Source organism: Ursus americanus, chromosome 10 (genome assembly GCF_024610735.1).
Source record: "Ursus americanus isolate L20-20 chromosome 10, mUrsAme1.1.p, whole genome shotgun sequence".
Taxonomy (NCBI): Eukaryota; Metazoa; Chordata; class Mammalia; order Carnivora; family Ursidae; genus Ursus; species Ursus americanus.
Genome location: NC_142136.1, coordinates 288,603 through 306,232, shown reverse-complemented (window position 1 = coordinate 306,232; position 17,630 = coordinate 288,603). Strand labels below are relative to the sequence as shown.

Genomic DNA, 17,630 nt, shown 5'->3' with positions numbered 1-17,630 from the left:
TCCAAGGAGCCTCAAAATTAACACTCTTTTTAATTAGAAAAGGAGGCTGAACTGGACCGTCTCCAAGGTCCTTTCCAACTAAAACTTCTAGACTCTGCAGCTTGGGGAGAGTCCCCTGAAGGCTGCCTTGTCCTGGAAGAATCCAGGGCTCCGGACGGACGGACAGACGGACGGGCCAGGGGAGTGTGGGCAGGACCACTCAGAGGCGCCCCCAGGGGCCTCCTGATTTCACTCCTCTGAATGTGGCAGCCACTGTACTGGTTTTCCTGTGGCTTCTGGACACCTGCACAGCGCTCTGCTTGAGGCCAGCCTCCCAGGGCCTCTGGCTTGCCCACAACTCTGACACGGGAGACCTGATGTGTATGCGGGAGACGGGCACTGAGGCCCCAGGGAGCCCACCCCTTTCCTGCAGCGGGCAAGGCCAGGCGCTGCCCTTTCTGGCCGTTCCCTCACCTGTAGGACCAGTGGCCTCAGGGAGGGCACAGCAATATGTCCTTGATGGTAGGACCAGACCAGCATCACACCTGCATGACCCTGGGCAACACCCAGCATCCAGAGCACAGACCCACTATGCGCAAAGGGCTCTGAGGGGTTCCTGCCGCACGCGGCAGGGGTGCTTACGGAGGGACACGCTTGCCGGGAGCAGCCGGCTTCCCAAGGGAAGCAACAGGCCCTTCCCACAGAGACCAGGGAGCTTGTGCCCTGGAAGGGCCCCTCATCTGACAGCTGTGCCGACAGCAGGCTCCAGGAGGCAGCATCACCCACTGCACCCGCCCAGCCCGCGAGAGGGGGCCTCAGCGCCAGCCGGCTCTGCAGGTGCGGCAGACACACACCCACATTGCCAGCAGCGTCCCTGGCGAGCTGGCTTCCCGCAGCTCCCTTTCACTGAGCCAGGCCAGGCTCTGGGCTTCCTGAAGCATCACACGGGGCAGGCACTGCCGTCCTTCTGCCATGGAGAGGATATGGAGGCTCGGGGCAACCGACAGCCCGCCCTCCAAACCCAAAAGCAGGGCGAGAGCTCAAGATCGGAGAACAGAGTACGGGCTTGTCACAGAACGGGCTCCTGTGAGGCTCGTGTTTCCAGCTGCGTTCCCAAGTGCGCTGGGCTCCAACTCTCTCTTGGTGAGTTTTAACACTGGCCATGGCCGTTCCGGGGACACATCACTACTTAATTTTCGATGGGCTCTGAGAAGTGACAGAATGTGTCTGGGCAGAGACGGACCCCCACGGCGGACGACCCGCGGTCCGTTTCCTGTTTTTCCCCGAAGAGGACGAACACGTCCGCAGCAGCAGACCCCGTGGCTACCGCGCTTCCTCTCGAGGGCGAGCACTTCCTAACCAAGGGGCAGATGCTGTCAGCTAAGGCCTGTGGCCACCGTATTCCGGAGACTTGGGAGAGGATGGCAGGAGGCAACACAAGCAATGCCCAGCACTGAAAGGACGCCCCCACCCCCGCGGTTAACCAACACGTGTGCGGCTCAGAAGTTCCCATCTGTCCTCGTGCAGCGGAGGGTTTGGGCGTGCCCCTGCCCTGTGGTGACACGCCAGCTCCCTCACAAACAACCCAGCCACAGACACCGACACCCGGGGGGACGGGGCCACACCCTCCACCGCAGGGCAGGCAGGAAATGCGGGTTTTCCAGCTCAGCCTCTGCACAGAATCTGACACCCACTGAACTCCACTCTGCCCTCGCAGAACCCGACACTGGGCTTGTTTTGACCTCCGGCCCCAGGCCCCACGTGCTGAGCCGAGGGCAGGAGGTGGGGGTGGGGCCCTGGGGGCAGCACCCAGAGCCCAGGCTGGGGCAGGGCAGGCCCTGACCATGCGCTAAGACTCAGCCAAGCATCCCTGCCTCTCTGAGAAGAAAAACGTCTTAGGGTGGTGCATTAAAAAATGCTCACTTGATAGTTTTTCCCAATTTTATTTAAGGTGAATGGTAAGAACTCTAAACAGCAACTGGGAGATGAGCAGCGCCCCAACCCCCGGCTCCAGCGGCTGCCTGTGAACGCCCCATCCAGCTGCAGAGAACAGCGGGTCTGTGCCGGGAGGACGCGCCAGCACGGCCGTCCTGGGCCACAAATCACACAACGTCTGCTCTCAGAAGAGTGGAAAGGAAACTGGAAGTCAGGAGCAGAAAGACAGCTTAATAATCCCTAAGTATTTGAAGATTAACCAGCATACTTCCAAATAACAAACAGGCCAAAGAAAAAGTCTCAAGAGAAACTGAGAGATAAATGAAAATGAAAATAAAACTTATCACAACATGTGGGATGCCGTGAAAGCAGTGCTTATGGGGAAACTTACAGCAGCGACCACACCCATTCGAGAGCACAGATCGAACCTCAGTAATGTAAGGAATCTGGAGAAGACCAAATTAAATCCAAAGTAAGCAGAAAAAAATAAATAACAGAATCAGAGCAGAAATCAATAAAATTGATTAAACCTCTAGTCAGGCTCACTAAGAAACGAGAGAACACAAGTCACTAATAATGGAACGAGAGAGGGGCCGTCACTGGTGATCCCATGAGGCCATCCCGTGGGACTCTGCCACCGGGGCTCCCCGACACCACCCTCTGTCCACCCAGCGGTGCGCACAGCCTCTGGGAGCCACGTCGGCTCTGCACCATGGGATACTAACCACAGGGGCCAGGTGGGGCAAGGACATGGGAGTTCCTTCTATTTTCTGCTCACTTTTCTGCAAAAACTGCTTGAAAAATAAGAAAAGCACCAGGGCTCCCATACAATTTTCTCAGGAAAGCATCAGATCCTGGCCTGCAGAGAGGGTCCTGGCCACGGTCTGTGGTCACAGCGGCAGAGCATACCCTCCCTGTCCCGTCCAGCCCTGGTCTGTGCAGGGTGACCACTTCCTCAGTGGGCACGCTGAGAAGGAACCAAAGCACGGGAGCTCAGCCAGTGATCCGCACACACCGTCCTTCCTCCTGTCCTCGCAGTCCCGGCAACACCCGCTCTGTTCGGGATCCATGACTCAGATTCCTAGGAAGCTGACCCCGCTAGAGGCAGCAGCCCATCTCAAAGACAGCAAGAATCAGGCTCAGAAGGACAAGGACCTCACCCACAGGCACGCAAAACACATCAGTAGGACGCTGCCCAAATAGTCCACGGTGTACGATTAACCACAATTAACATAAGTTCTGTGGTGACGGAGTGATTCTGGATCTTGACTGTGGTGGAGGTTACACAAGCCTACACATGTGACAAAATGCACAGGATACACACATGCACACATGTGATACACATGTGCACCTGTGTGATGCATGTGTACTGGTGCACACGTGTGATACACGAATGCACACGTGTGATATGCACAGGGGCGCATACTTGTGCACACGTGTGACATATGCACATGTGTGATACAGTGCACCAGTGCACGCATGTGATACACAAATGCATGTGTGATATGCACAGGGGCACATACTCGTGCACACGTGTGACACATGCACATGTGTGATACAGTGCACCAGTGCACACGTGTGATACACAGGTGCACATGTGTGATGCACGTGTACTGGTGCACGCGTGTGATACACGAATGCATGTGTGATATGCACGGGGCACATACTCGTGCACATGTGTGACACATGCACATGTGTGATACAGTGCACCAGTGCACACGTGTGATACACAGGTGCACCTGTGTAATGCATGTGCACTGGTGCATGCATGTGATACACAAATGCATGTGTGATATGCACAGGGGCACATACTCGTGCACACGTGTGACACATGCACGTGTGATACAGTGCACCAGTGCACACGTGTGATACACAGGTGCACATGTGTGATGCACGTGTACTGGTGCACGCGTGTGATACACGAATGCATGTGTGATATGCACGGGGCACATACTCGTGCACATGTGTGACACATGCACATGTGTGATACAGTGCACCAGTGCACACGTGTGATACACAGGTGCACATGTGTGATGCACGTGTACTGGTGCACGCATGTGATACACGAGTGCATGTGTGATATGCACAGGGGCGCATGTGTGCACGTACACACACTGGTACATGGGCAAATACGTGAAACTGATGAGATCTGAATGGGGTCCGTGGATCACAGGAATGTCCGTGTCCCGGCCATGACCGGTGAGCAGGATACTGCCACGAGGAAAAACAAGGTGAAGGAACACGGCCCTTCTTCACTGTGTTCTGTCTCTATAAATAGGAGAGTACACAATTTGCTCATCATTATTCCCTGTGTACTATTTTTTCTGACTTCCCATGAATCTGAAGCCATTTCAAAATTGAAAGTTAAGTTTAAGGGCGCCTGGGTGGTGCAGTTGTTAAGCGTCTGCTTTCGGCTCAGGGCGTGATCCGGGCGTTCTGGGATCGAGCCCCACATCAGGCTTCTCTGCTGGGAGCCTGCTTCTTCCTCTCCCACTCCCCCTGCCTGTGTTCCCTCTCTCGCTGGCTGTGTCTCTGTCAAATAAATCAATAAAATCTTAAAAAAAAAGTTAAGTTTACACAAGCTACACTGGACAATGACATCAAACTTTGATCAGAGGTGACAATGTGAAGAGAGTGGTAAAGACACTGGCGGGCTGCTCGCAGGCGCATTCTCATCACAGCCTGCAGGCTGTCCCCTGCAGAGCAGAAGGGACCGGGGAAATCACCAGAACAAAAGGCAGGAATGCCTCCTGTCTCCCATCCAAGTACTAAGCAGGCCCGACCCTGCTTAGCTTCCGAGATCAGACGAGATCGGGCACGTTCAGGGTGGTATGGCCATAGCAGGAATGCCTCCTGTCACGGCGCACACGGCCCCTGCAGGAGTTGCCGTGTCTGCTGATTTCTGCAGCACATGTGGGCCCCTTGGCCGGAATCAAGTGTGAGGCACAGGACAGTATCTCTCTTTGGCTCAGCTCCTCAACCCTTCCCTCCCACTGCTTCTTTCTCCAAGTCTGTGGATGGATCCCAGAAGCCCCACGAGCTCTGCCTTCCCCCTCAGAGCTCCCCTGAGCCTGCGGGTCTACAAGGAAGCGGAGGGCAAGCAGCTAGATAGGTGTCTGGGGGCAGGGGCGCCGGGCGGGGCGGGGGAAGGCCTCACTGGCCACCTATGTCGGGGATCCTGCTGCATCAAGCACTGTCCGGTATTCACAGAGGAGGAAACTGGCTTGCTGGGGACCACTGCCGGCGCTCTGAGCCTGGCCTGCCAGATGCTATGCTGGGTCACACACCCTGGCCGTGCCCTGACAACTCACGGGACCACGCATGAAAACGCTCATGTGTCTTGACGTTGGGGCACTGTGCTGACAGGGTGCCCCACTGTGGACTCCAGATGCCAGTGTGGGGTGAGGAGCTTGGCTAGAACTACACAAGGGTCGCCCTCCCAACGGGTGTCGTCCCGGATGCCTGGCATGGGCAGTGCCCCCATCACGGGGACGGGAGGGTGGGAACTTGGCCCCACAGTCTCTCCTGCAGGGGGAAGCCCTTTCCACTGGATGGGGGGTCAGTCCCAGGTGACACATGGCCCAGGTGAGGCTGTGGAGCCCCGGGGAAGCTTCAGACGATGGGAAACTCAGTGACTGGTCACTTCTCTCCAAACCCTGTTTGCTGTGTGCAGGAGCTGGAACGCACGCAGGCCCCCCTGGCAACCAGACCTACAGCGTGAGGCTCCACGTATCACTCCTGTCCAAGCTTTACTTCTGCCCGCCCGTATTTTCTCTTTACTTCAATTATGTGTAATTATTGTCCTTTCGAATTTTATACTTTCAAGATTTTTTACTTATTTATTTGACAGACAGAGCGAGCACGAGCAGGGGGAGGGGCAGAGGGACAAGCAGACTCCACGCTGAGCAGGGAGCCCAATGTGGGACTCGATCTCAGGACCCTGAGACTGACCTGAGCCGAAGGCAGACGCTTCACCGACTGAGCCACCAGGTGCCGAATTTTATACTTTGAAAGCTATGTGACAATAACCAAAAGAAAAAACAAAGCCCACTAGCCTATGTTCGCCACAAGATGACCTGCTAACCGCCACTCCGTTAGGACCAAAGTCCCCTCCGCTCACACGGGGCCCACCAAGGCCTCACCTGCACCTCTGAGTCGGCGTCCACGTGCTGCAGCAGGAACCAAGTGTCCCTGTTGTGATACTTCGGCAAGTCCTCCTTCTGAATGGCCACCTTCCCTACAGCACAGACACAGAGGAAAAGCAGTCACGAGAGGGAAGAAATCCCCCAGAACAACTGATCCCTCTAGGGCCAGGGCCAGTTTTTTCCAGCAGTAGAATCCAGAACAGATAACGGGGTGGAGCGCTAAACGGCAACGTTTCAACCGGAAGGCCTCTCCCGAGACCTGGCTGGGGCCGCCGCCCGTTCTGCTCCTCCACACGAGGTTTTCGGAGGAGAAAAGGCTGCCTTCTGTCGAGTCCTTGGGAGCTCAGCACAGGCCATCCCGAAATAGGCCTCCTTGAGCTGGAGGCAGATGAGAACCAGCAGGTGCGGAACGAGGCCCTCCCAGAGCTGCCTGCACACAGACACTCGTGAGGAGTGACGGCTGTCATGGACCCTCTCCCGGGAGGTGTTCCGGCGAAGAAGTCAGACAGGTGCCCCACGACGGTCCTACACGAACAAACCTGACTTCGCTCACCCCCAGGTGCCTGCCTCCCCACAACCTTCTCCCCCTGGGAGCCTAATCCTCTCCCCTCGTCGGGTCGCTTCTCTGCGTGTGGGCTGCCCCCCTACCCAAGTCCAGCCAGCTCTTCATGGTCCTCATCAGGGAGGGGCCCCCGTCTGACGTAAGCTGCAGGCGCTAAGAAACTGTTCCTCTCTTCCAGTGTCACAGGCCCTGCCAGAGAACCTCAGTGGGTAGAGAGAAAGATTTCCTCCCTGACAGCTTTCAACCCCGTCCTGAGAGCTCGGCCGGCCGACCTCTGCCCTGCCCTGCGGTGAGACGTACCCATGGGGCACAGGTGGGGTCTGGAAGGCAGCACACGTACAGAAAAGCCATTCTACAGGCAGAGGGCTGGGGTCTGGGGAGTCGGGACGACTGCCGTCAGCGCCCATCTCCCTGCCAGTTGTGCCATCATTCACATCACTTCATGTTCGCAAAGGGAAGGGACCTCACCCCTCCCAGCCACAAAACAGCCTTGGGAAAGACCCTGGGATCACCCCACCAGGGCTCGGCGGCAAGGCCAGTACTTGTGTCCCCCCTGAAGTGGATACACGTGTCAGCGCCCCCGGCGTCCATGCCACTGCCCTCCTGGACCTGTCTGGCTCAGCTCTCACCTCCGAGAGCCGTCTGGAGCCAGATCGTGTGCAGCCACAGACGGCAGGACACAGTAACGCCACTGCTCGCAGTTGGCAGGTGGGCAGGAAGGCAGGAGGCAGAGAGCAAGAGAGGCAGGTGCAGAGACACAGAGCAGGCAAAAGTCCGCAGAGGACACTCAGAGAAGTGCAGAGAGAAGCCCAAATTACAGGCCATATGGGATTTCCTCCAGCAGCACCAAGTTACAGGGCAGGACGGGTCCCTCAGGACTCCTGCTCCTTCCCTACCTGTCCTCCCCGGCCCCAACACCCGGCCTCCCCACTGCCTCTCACCTCCCCCGCACACCCCCAGCATGAGAGAAGACTGTCCTTCCTCTCCTGGCAGCTCCTGCAAACTCCATCCTTTTTGCCCCAGTGGGAATGTGGTTTTAAAGTCTCAAGGGAATAAAACCACATGAAAAAAAAAATTCTAAGAATTGAATTGGGCAATATATTTCATTGAAAAAAAGAAAAAGAAATCTTCAGACTGTGATTAATTCAGCTGGATAAGAGGATTACATTTGAGATTCAAAATATGAAGTCATGGCAATGTTTTTATAAGCTTTAGCTGAAATAGGGAGGAATTGCATATCTAATGCTTATATGAATCCCACAACTTATCCATCATTACTTAGTATACAAATGTGTTCTTTTTAACCATATATATTAGTGTTTCTAAATGCTGTTCAGAGAGAATAGCTGACCTGCGAACTATAGTATCTACTCGCATGTGTCCCAATCTATCTGAGTGAGTGACATCAAAAGGCCACTAAACTGCTCTGGGCCTCACTGTCTCATCTGGGCAGAGGTGGGCTGCCTGCCTTCACACTTTAAAAAACCCATGCCTTCAGAAGAGAGAATGTGCCAAGTAGCATAACAGAGGGCAGGTGATGTGGGGAACCAGGTACAGAGGACTGGGGTGAAACCTGCAGGAAAGCCGGCTAAGGTCAGACGTAAGGAGGGACAGACAGACGCTTCCTGAGACAAGCCAGTGGGAGAGACTCTTGCTCTTAACGACTGCAGTTCAACATGGTGTCCTAGCTAGGCCTGGAGGCAAGGGAAGGACACAAGAACACACACACTGGAAAGAAAGAAAGAAAGTCTTATTCACAGAATCTGTAGGAAAATCTACAAGAAAAGCTAGAACAGGTGTGGCAGTTCCAGGACCACAGAATACAAAGTCCATACGTAAAAATCAGTTGTATTTGTGCATATAAGCAATGAGAATAAGGACTGAAATTTAAAAAAAGCCCAACAGTACCATTCACAGAATGATGTTTTGATGGCTTGTGCCTCTGGTGTGCTACCTAAAAAATCTTTGTCTACTCCATCAAAAACATAAAATACATAGGAGTAAATTTAAACACACACACACACACACACACGATGCATATGCTGGAAACATATCACAAACACTGATGAGAGAGATTTAGGAAGACCAAGCACGTGTCCTACCGGAGGGTCTAAAGACTCCATTTTGTTAAGATTTTATTTTTTATTTTTATTTTTTTTAAAGATTTTATTTATTTATTTGACAGAGATAGAGACAGCCAGCGAGAGAGGGAACACAAGCAAGGGGAGTGGGAGACGAAGAAGCAGGCTCGTAGCAGAGGAGCCTGATGTGGGGCTCGATCCCAGAACGCCGGGATCACACCCTGAGCCGAAGGCAGATGCTTAACCGCTGTGTCACCCAGGCGCCCCCCATTTTGTTAAGATTTTAATTCTCCCCCAAATTAATCTATACACCTAGGCAATCTCAGTGGTTTTGGAAAATGAGAAGCTGATTAAAAAATGTAAGTGACAGGGGCGCCTGGGTAGCGTAGTCGTTGAGTGTCTGCCTTCGGCTCAGGGCGTGATCCCGGCGTTCTGGGATCGAGTCCCACGTCGGGCTCCTCCGCTATGAGCCTGCTTCTTCCTCTCCCACTCCCCTGCTGTGTTCCCTCTCTCGCTGGCTGTCTCTCTGTCACATAAATAAATAAAATCTTTGAAAAAAAAATGTAAGCGACAATTCAAAGGGCCTAGAATAGCAAAATAAGTTTGAAAAAGAACAGAGGTGGCGTGCTCACACTGCGGACTTGAGACTGGCTAAGGCCACAGGCGCCAAGACCGTGGGTATCGGAGCAGGGAAAGGGGTACAGATCAATGGAGCAGCCTAGAGAAGCTAGAAATAGGCCCATAGACATAAAGCTGGGTGATTTTCAAGAAGACACCCAGGTAATTCAATGGAGAAAGGATAGTTTTTCAATAAACAATGCTAGCACAACTGGACATTTACAAGGAGAAAAATGAACTCTGTGTCAGATGTACAATTCACCTGAAATAAATCTAAATGTAGGAGCTAAAACCATAAGCTTTCTTGGAAAAAAAAAAAAAAAGGAAGAAGAAGAAGAAGAAAATCTCCATGACCCTGGAGCAGGCAAAGATTTCTTAGCTATGACGCCAAGAATACAAACTGTAAAAGAATTTACGCCTCATTTTTCATCGGAAAATGCAATAAAAACCACAATGAGATACTGCTACACACATATCAGGATGGCATAAATGGATTAAAAATAAAAACTGACAATTCTGAGTGCTGGGAGGCTGTGCGGCACCTGGGACTCGCGCGCGGCTGGGAAAACCCAAGATGGCGCAGTCATATGGGAGAATGGCTTGGAGGTCTCTAACAGAGGTAAACACACACAGTAGGGGAGGGAAAACCTTCCTCACCCCACTCTTGTAGGTTTTCTCGGGCTCTGAAACAGAAGAAAGATTAACAAGAGAACAACAAAGGGAACTTTATTAACACATCTCAAATACACCCGGGGGAAACTCAGCAGCAAGAACTCAAAGTTCTGTAGGATCTTAACCTAAAACAACAACAACAGAGCTTCAGAGAAGAGACAGACCAAGGAAAGGCCATTGGGCTTCCAGGGCACAAACTGCAGGAAGGGGCCAGTGGCAGACAAAGGTGGGTTATGTAGACCCCTCCAGCGTCACTTCCAGCCTAATAGGCCCTAGGGTTGTCTCAGTGATTAACTTCTGCACAAATTCATGTCCTGCTTTTTGGGCAGGCTGGAGATCTTTTCTCGTGTCTGCTTATTCTCAACTGCCTTCAGCTCAAATTAAACCTTATGCCAAAGTGTATATTCTGCGATGGCAAATTCTGCCATCTTTCAATACCTACAGACACCCCAGCAATCCGCCTCTCCGGTCTCTTTGAGAGAAATGAAAACATGTGTCAATATAAAGAATGCAGAAGAGTGTTGCTGGCAGCTTTATTCACAACCACGAAAAACTGGAAATAGCCCAAACCTCTACCCAGGGGTCAACAGCAGCACCACCCTTCTTTGCTGCACTAGGAATGCAGGGCGGGCAGCATGCTCAAGGTGGCTCCACCACAGGAGGCACAAGGTAAAAGGAACTTTTGGTGCAACAGGTAGAATGCTCCCTTCTGACCAACAGGCTTTGCAGAAGAAGGGCCTCCCCGGCCTGAGGCTGGTATCTGCCTCCCTGTTGTCCTGAGCCATGCAGAGCTGCCCTGTTCAGGTGGAAGAAACCCCAGTCACACAGTTCCATTCCCCAAAATGAGAAATGTGCCCAGGGCTAGGACAGATATAAATGGGGATGGGGAGTCCTGAACGAGTGCAGCTTTATGGGTTTACACCAAGTGGATTTTGGGTGGTGGGACATATTTGGGGCTAGAAGTGGTAGATGACAGTAGTGGAAGATGGTGGGTGGTAGAACAGAAATGGTGAATGAAGGGACAGGATGAGGGCTGGAGAATGGCAAATATTACATGATGAGTGGGGGATGTGGAAAACATATGATGGATGATGGATGGTAGATGATGGTGGAGAGTAGGTGGTGATGGTGGAGGAAGGTAGATAGTAGCCTAGTAGTGGAGGAGGGTGGATGGTAGTCTGATGGTGGAGGAGGGGGGATGGTGGTCTGATGGTGGAGGAAGGTGGATGGTGAGTGGTGATGGTGGTGGTCTGATGGTGAAGGAGGGTGAATAGTAGTCTGATGGTGGAGGAGGGTGGATGGTGGTCTGATGGTAGAGGAGAGTGGACGGTGGTGGTCTGATGGTGGAGGAGAGTGGATGGTAGTCTGATGGTGGAGGAGAGTGGATGGTGGTGGTCTGATGGTGGAGGAGAGTGGATGGAGGTCTGATAGTGGACAAGGGTGGATGGTGGTGGTCTGATGGTGGAGGAGAGTGGACGGTGGTGGTCTGATGGTGGAGGAGAGTGGATGGTGGTGGTCTGATGGTGGAGGAAGGTGGATGGTGGTGGTCTGATGGTGGAGGAAGGTGGATGGTGAGTGGTCTGATGTGAAGGAGAGTGAATAGGAGTCTGATGGTGAAGGAGGGTGGATGGTGGTCTGATGGTGGAGGACAGTGGATGGTGGTGGTCTGATGGTGGAGGAGGGTGGATGGTGGTGGTCTGATGGTGAAGGAGGGTGAATTGGAGTCTGATGGTGAAAGAGGGTGGATGGTGGTCTGATGGTGGAGGACAGTGGATGGTGGTGGTCTGATGGTGGAGGAGGGTGGATGGTTGGTGGTACATGATGGGGAGAGGGTGCTACATGGTGATGCTGGGTTTCTGCTCATGGCAGGAGATGGTATCTCGTCCTGGCCCGAGTAACTCATTCTTCACCACGTCATCCCCATCTCCCCCCACCTCACCCTCTGCCAGGACCACACCCACCATTTTCCAGCCCTGTGTATGTCCCGACACCCATCATTCACCTGGTGGTGCAAACCCATAACCAGGAGTCATCCTGGACTTCTCCCTCCCCATCAGCCTCCACATTCAACCAACAACTGCCTCTAAGTGAAGTCTGCAATGCGTGATCTAAAGCAAGGTGAAGGCTTGAGACCCTGGCTGCAGGTGTGAAAGCTGGGCTAACCCAACACAGTCACCTGGCCTGTCTGTACCAGCTCCCTCAGCTGAACATGACCTGCAGCTCAGGACTGTGAAGGTTAAGGGAGTCCTATCGTAGAGCATCCAGAACAAGCCCCTGCACCTATTAAATGCACTCAGTACATGTTTTCCTCTAACTGCAAGAATCACCCCAGGAACTGCACAGAACTACAGGGTTCCAGGTTCAGCCCCTGAGGATGTGGGTCCACCAGCATGGATGGGAGCTGGGTATCTGGGGTGTCACACGCTCCTCAGCAGCAGAGGAGAGAGGCTGAGCACGAGCTCATCACTGCAGGACTGGTCCCATGTCAGAAAACGGAGGCATGTTTAAAAGCCTTCTGGTGCTGGGAGCACGCTGTAGGAACCCCATGCAGGTGGCGGTCTGCATGGGTGCACAGTGGGGCCCACACACAGGACACTCCTGATTCACGCGGCTCTGCTGTTCCACACCTCTCCTCCCTCCCCAGGAGCACTCTACCGAAATGCTAGTGCCTCTGAGAGCACCCCAGTGCCTGAGAGCACCCCAATGCCTGAGAGTGCCCAGTGCCTCTGAGAGCACCCCAATATCATTCCAATCCCCATGAAGGACTCTCAGAGTCAGGGACAGGTACAATCTGGGGATTTCGAGGGGTGTGTCCTCTGCTCACTGGCTCCTCGGAGGAGCCCGTGGAAGCATCCAGGGCACGGGGGACTCGGGAGGCCCGTCCAGGGCACGGGGGACGCCACCACCAGGCCAGCCAGGTACCCACTGCCACCTCCCAGAGCTGCTGAGCGCAGGCCAAGAATGCTGGCAGGCACTGCTGGCTCAGAGCAGATGGCCCGGAGGAGATGCTAGCGGCTGACAGAAGGAGGCCCCGCCCAAAAGAGGCAGAGAGAATGAAGAAAACACTCATTTCAGTACCTACCTATGATGGAGTCCCTCCGGAAAACGTCTCTATCGAAAATGTAAAAGGACAGGTGCCGAAAGCTCCGAGGGATCTCACAGTAGAAGTCTTCTCCATAGAAGGGGCTGGGAAGCAAGCAGAATGGGTTCCATTAGGTGAGCTGGGCAGTGCGGCGGTGGCGCACAGAGCACCAGCCTCAGGCACACATATGGCATCGCGCTCTTATGTGTATCAGCAACACGCCACATTGCGTTTTACACGTGAGATGTGGAACTGTTGTTTGCTCACTGGGGTACAATCGTGGTCCCCGCTGTCGGTCCCAAGGCCCATCACCCTGAATGAGCAGCCCGCGGTGCCGGCGGAGAGCTCCGGGCGGTGGGAAGGAGGTCCAGTGTGTGTGTCCGGGCTGGCACCAATGCCCCAGGACCTCGACAACGCTTGGAACGTGCGGGGCAGCGGCTGGCAGGCCTCCCTTCATGCGCGTCAAACTCAGCGTGCCAGTTTCAGACCATGCTCCTCTGTCCCCAGAAGTCGGGGTGAAATCCATACCCAACACCGGGGAGAGGACCCCTGCACCCCGGCTGACCCTCCACACGGACCCTGCACATGAGCCCCTGTGCACAGAGACCCCACGTGAACTGCAAACCCCAGTCGAGGTCATTAAACAGCCCCCCAACTGCTCGGCTAGGCCGGGCTGAGTCCGCAGACGGTGGACACACGCTGGAAACGGCTGGGCCCAAAGTGGCTTCAGCTGGTTACAAGATGGTCGGCAGCTCACCGTGCGGCACGCACACCCACCGCTGCCTTGGAGTCTGATGGGATTCCGTTTGCACACAAGCTACGCGGTCAAGGCCCAAAGCAGGAAACGCAGTCAGGAAAGCTAACAGGGTATGCTGTCGGTCAGAGGAGGGACGTGCACTCCTGCTCAAGCTGGAACGACCACACAGAAGGCGGACAGCGCGGTGCCCCGTGGCCGAACCTCACCGTGTGGGACACGGATGCGTCCCCAGAACAGGGGGAGGAGGGCGGGGCGGCTCCCAGCTCCAGCCCGTTTACTTTATCAGTCCTGGGACGATCCCCCCACCACATCGGAGCGTCTCTGAAATCAGACAGCACGCCGCACTCAGCGTCAGAAAGGGCCGCTCATGCCGGCATTAGCGCTGTTCCTTGTCAGTGCCTCTCAGTCTGACTGATGCCACAGCTCCCTCGAACAGTGGTTTTCGTGGCATGATGTGGGGTCGCCCCACGTGTCTGCTTCCCACCACCTGCCCCATCAGCAAACAGTACACTCTCCCTCGACACAGGCACGTGATGTGTCCGTCAAAATTACCCAGCTGCTGAAGCACACACACATTTCCACTCACTCTGTAGCTCGTGGTCAGCCCAGGGAGGCTCAGGGAGCCCTGGGAAGACGGAGCAAACGGACCCCTCCTGGGGCCAGAAGGAGACACCCCCCCCCCATGAGAAAAACAGATGCAGACAGGTGCTGGGCTCCGTGCCAGCACACCAGGCTGGAGATGCACCAGCCCCTGGGGGCAGAAGGCACAGGCAGGCCTCCACCCGCTCGACAGGCTGCCTGAGTCCCACCCTAGGCTCGAGTGGCCAGGCGGGGAGAGGGAGCCGACGTTCGGGGCTGCTTGCAGCCCAGCCCAGCCCAGCAGTGGCTGAGGAAGGTGGTCGGGCCTTTGAAATATGGAAAAGGCAGAGCAGTCATCAGCCCCCTCAAGCAGCAATGTGTCCACGGTACGTGGCCAGTGCAGGCCGATCTGCAGACGGGGGGGCACAGAGGGGCTGGGATCCCCGTCTCCTCCAGCCAGCAGCTGAGAGCCAGCTCGGGCGGGTGGGGACAGAGAAGACATGAACCGCCACAGAGGAGCCACGTTTGTGGGACAGCAGTGCTGAGAACCCACCTGAGCCCTTCTCTCCAGACAGCGCTGCCGCGGCCTGGAGTGTGCAGAGTGGGAAGATGAGGCAACGGTGTCCCCTTGAGGACCCAAGGTGGAAGCCGGTGTTCCAGCAGGGCCAAGGCTATTGGAGCACCAGAGCGAATAATCCAGAAGCACATGAGACAGTCAGGGGTCTGGGGTCTCAAAGAACCAGGCCATGTGAGACAGACAACAGCCAGGAAAGCAGCCACAAAGGGAAAAGCATTCTAGGTGCCAGAGAGCTGCCTACGGCAACGCAGAGTGCGCTCAACCCAGGAGCTGCCGTCGGAAATACCAGAGAGGCTGAGCGCGTTTTACTCACTGGCTCAAGACTAGAGCAGGGGGGACCCTGTTGTCCTGAGGGTCAGAAGGTGGGGAGAGCGCCGTGCCACGAAGCTGCCATCATGCAGACATCAGAACTGCCTCCCCAGGCCTCGCATGAAGTCGTACGCCCACACATTTCTGTCTGTCCAGTGGCAGGTATCTCTGGGGAAAGCCCCCGTGAACCCAGACTGTGCTCTCTTCTCTCACCAACAGTCCCACCCACTGCCCGGGACCCCATCCTGCTGGTGGGACTCCAGTCGTCTACACTCCACATGAACCAACCGTAATTCACTCACCCCAGAGAACCCTCTCCAGGGTGATGGGCCGGCCACGAGGAGACCTTTCATTCCACACCCACAAGACTGACACCAGCTGCGAGGTCATCACAGTCTCCAGATTAATCGTGTGTTACACACGGGCAGCACACGGATTCTCTTCAGCGAGACAGAACCCCATCCCAGACCCTCAGGCCTGCCACTCGGGCAAGGCTTCACCTCAGAGGCCACGGGAACACGAAGGGGGCGCCTGCACCCCGAGGAGAGAGCCAGACTGCAGGCAGCCACGTTCCACGTGACTCAAGGCAGCAGGACGCCCAGCCTTGGTGGTAAGCACGTGCTCCTGAGGGGCTGGCGGAGTCCTGACGGGTCCCGTCTGCAGGCACCAGCTCCCCACTGACTACACAAACTCACCAAGGTACCCCGGAAGACACTGCTTTCCACGGTATGTGGATTCATTAGACTCACATGTATGTTCTTAGAATTTCCCTGTGCTTCTTTACTCCTTTATGCTCTCAATTGTTTGCTTTGAAAAAAGGAATATTCACGGATAAGAATGCTTCCTATAACTTTTAACTAGAAATAATGATAACAAGCATGAGGCTGTGGAGAAGTCGGAGCCTGCAGGAAGGCACACCGGAACCGCGGCAGCTCCTCGAAAGGGCGCGACAAAGCCCACTCCCAGACGTGCAGCCCAGAGCAGTGGGAAAACACACCCACACAAACACTTGTGCATGCGAGTTTATGGCAGTGCTCACAACAGCCAAACAGCGGAAACAACCCAAACGTCCACCGGCAGGGGAACGGGTGAACCAAGTGTGGTCCGTCCACACCGCGGAACATCATGAGGCACCGAGAGCAGCGAAGCTCGGACACCTGCTACCCACAGACGACCCTGAAATCATGACGCTAGGGAGAGAAGCCACAAAAGGCCACACACTGTTCATGAAATGCCCCAAACGGGCAAATCTGTAGGACAGAAAGTGGGCCAAGGCCGCAAGAAACGGGTTGTGAAGGGACACGAAAATACTCCAAAATTGATGGATACAAGTCCAAATATACTGAAAGCCACAGAATTGTACATTTAAGGAGGGCAGTTATGTGGTATGTGAATTATATCTCAATAAAGCCATTTTTTAAAAACCTAAATTTTAAAAATACATGAAGATGTCAGAAAGTGAAAACCAGAATTAACATTATAGGGTATATCCTAGATTTTTTCTCTGAAGATCTATGAACATAGAACAGAAATAGATACGATGGAAACACATATTTTTACAATAAAAGTAGGATTACATTGTCTATCCTGATGCACAGTTCACCTTTTCCTTTATATCACGCCACAGACCGCTTTCCAACTAAGTACGTAATACGTTTGTCGCCAAACAGCCCTGAGGACTGAGGGAGCACATCTGCGGGACTCTCGCCCGACCCGAGCCCGACGGGCACTGTCCGGCCTACCGCCCGGAGCAGAGTGGCCTGGTGCACGGCTGTCCCGTGGTCTCAGGAGCTCCCACGGCGCACGTGCTTGGTGGAAGGGTACTCGCTGTCGGAAGGCTCCGGGGCGTCACGCGGAGCGGCCCTCCAGAAAACGAGGACGGATTCAGTCCACACGCCCACCAACATGGAGTCTTACCAACATGTACAAACTTGGCTCATCTGACGGCAAAATGAACCTCACGCTTTCACGGGGAAAGTTTAAATCACCGGTGTGGCTCTGTGTCAACCAACCGTGTGTGAACGCTGTTGCCGAAATGCCTCCGGCCCGCACTATATCCATGTCAGCTCATGCTCAGGACGTTAATCCACTGACAATTTTCCAACTTGTGTCACAGATGAGAAGATAAATAACTGATACGCAGCATGTAAGAAACACCTTTTTAACTGGAAACACCACAAAGTGGTTAATGCTCTCTATTATCAATGGGCAAGGACAGGCATGTGGTCCTGCCTTCTCCAAAATGTGCCCCGGCAGAGAGCAGCAGGGCTCTTGCCCTCCGGAGCTGAGGCGGCCCGCGCAGCGGTGACGTCTGCCGGGGCAGGAGGGTGGACA

The 17,630-nt window shown here is 54.5% G+C and overlaps 1 protein-coding gene across 1 annotated transcript in view; it reads right to left on the bottom strand.

Moving 5' to 3' along the window:
* Positions 1 to 17,630, bottom strand: part of RASA3 (RAS p21 protein activator 3) — a 107,335-nt gene that overhangs the window by 38,752 nt on the left and 50,953 nt on the right. The window contains exons 3-4 of the mRNA XM_045772893.2: positions 13,075 to 13,178; positions 6,057 to 6,151 (exon numbers count right to left, since the gene is read on the bottom strand). Coding sequence (XP_045628849.1) covers positions 6,057 to 6,151; positions 13,075 to 13,178 — 199 coding nt within the window. The remainder of the gene's footprint in view (positions 1 to 6,056; positions 6,152 to 13,074; positions 13,179 to 17,630) is intronic.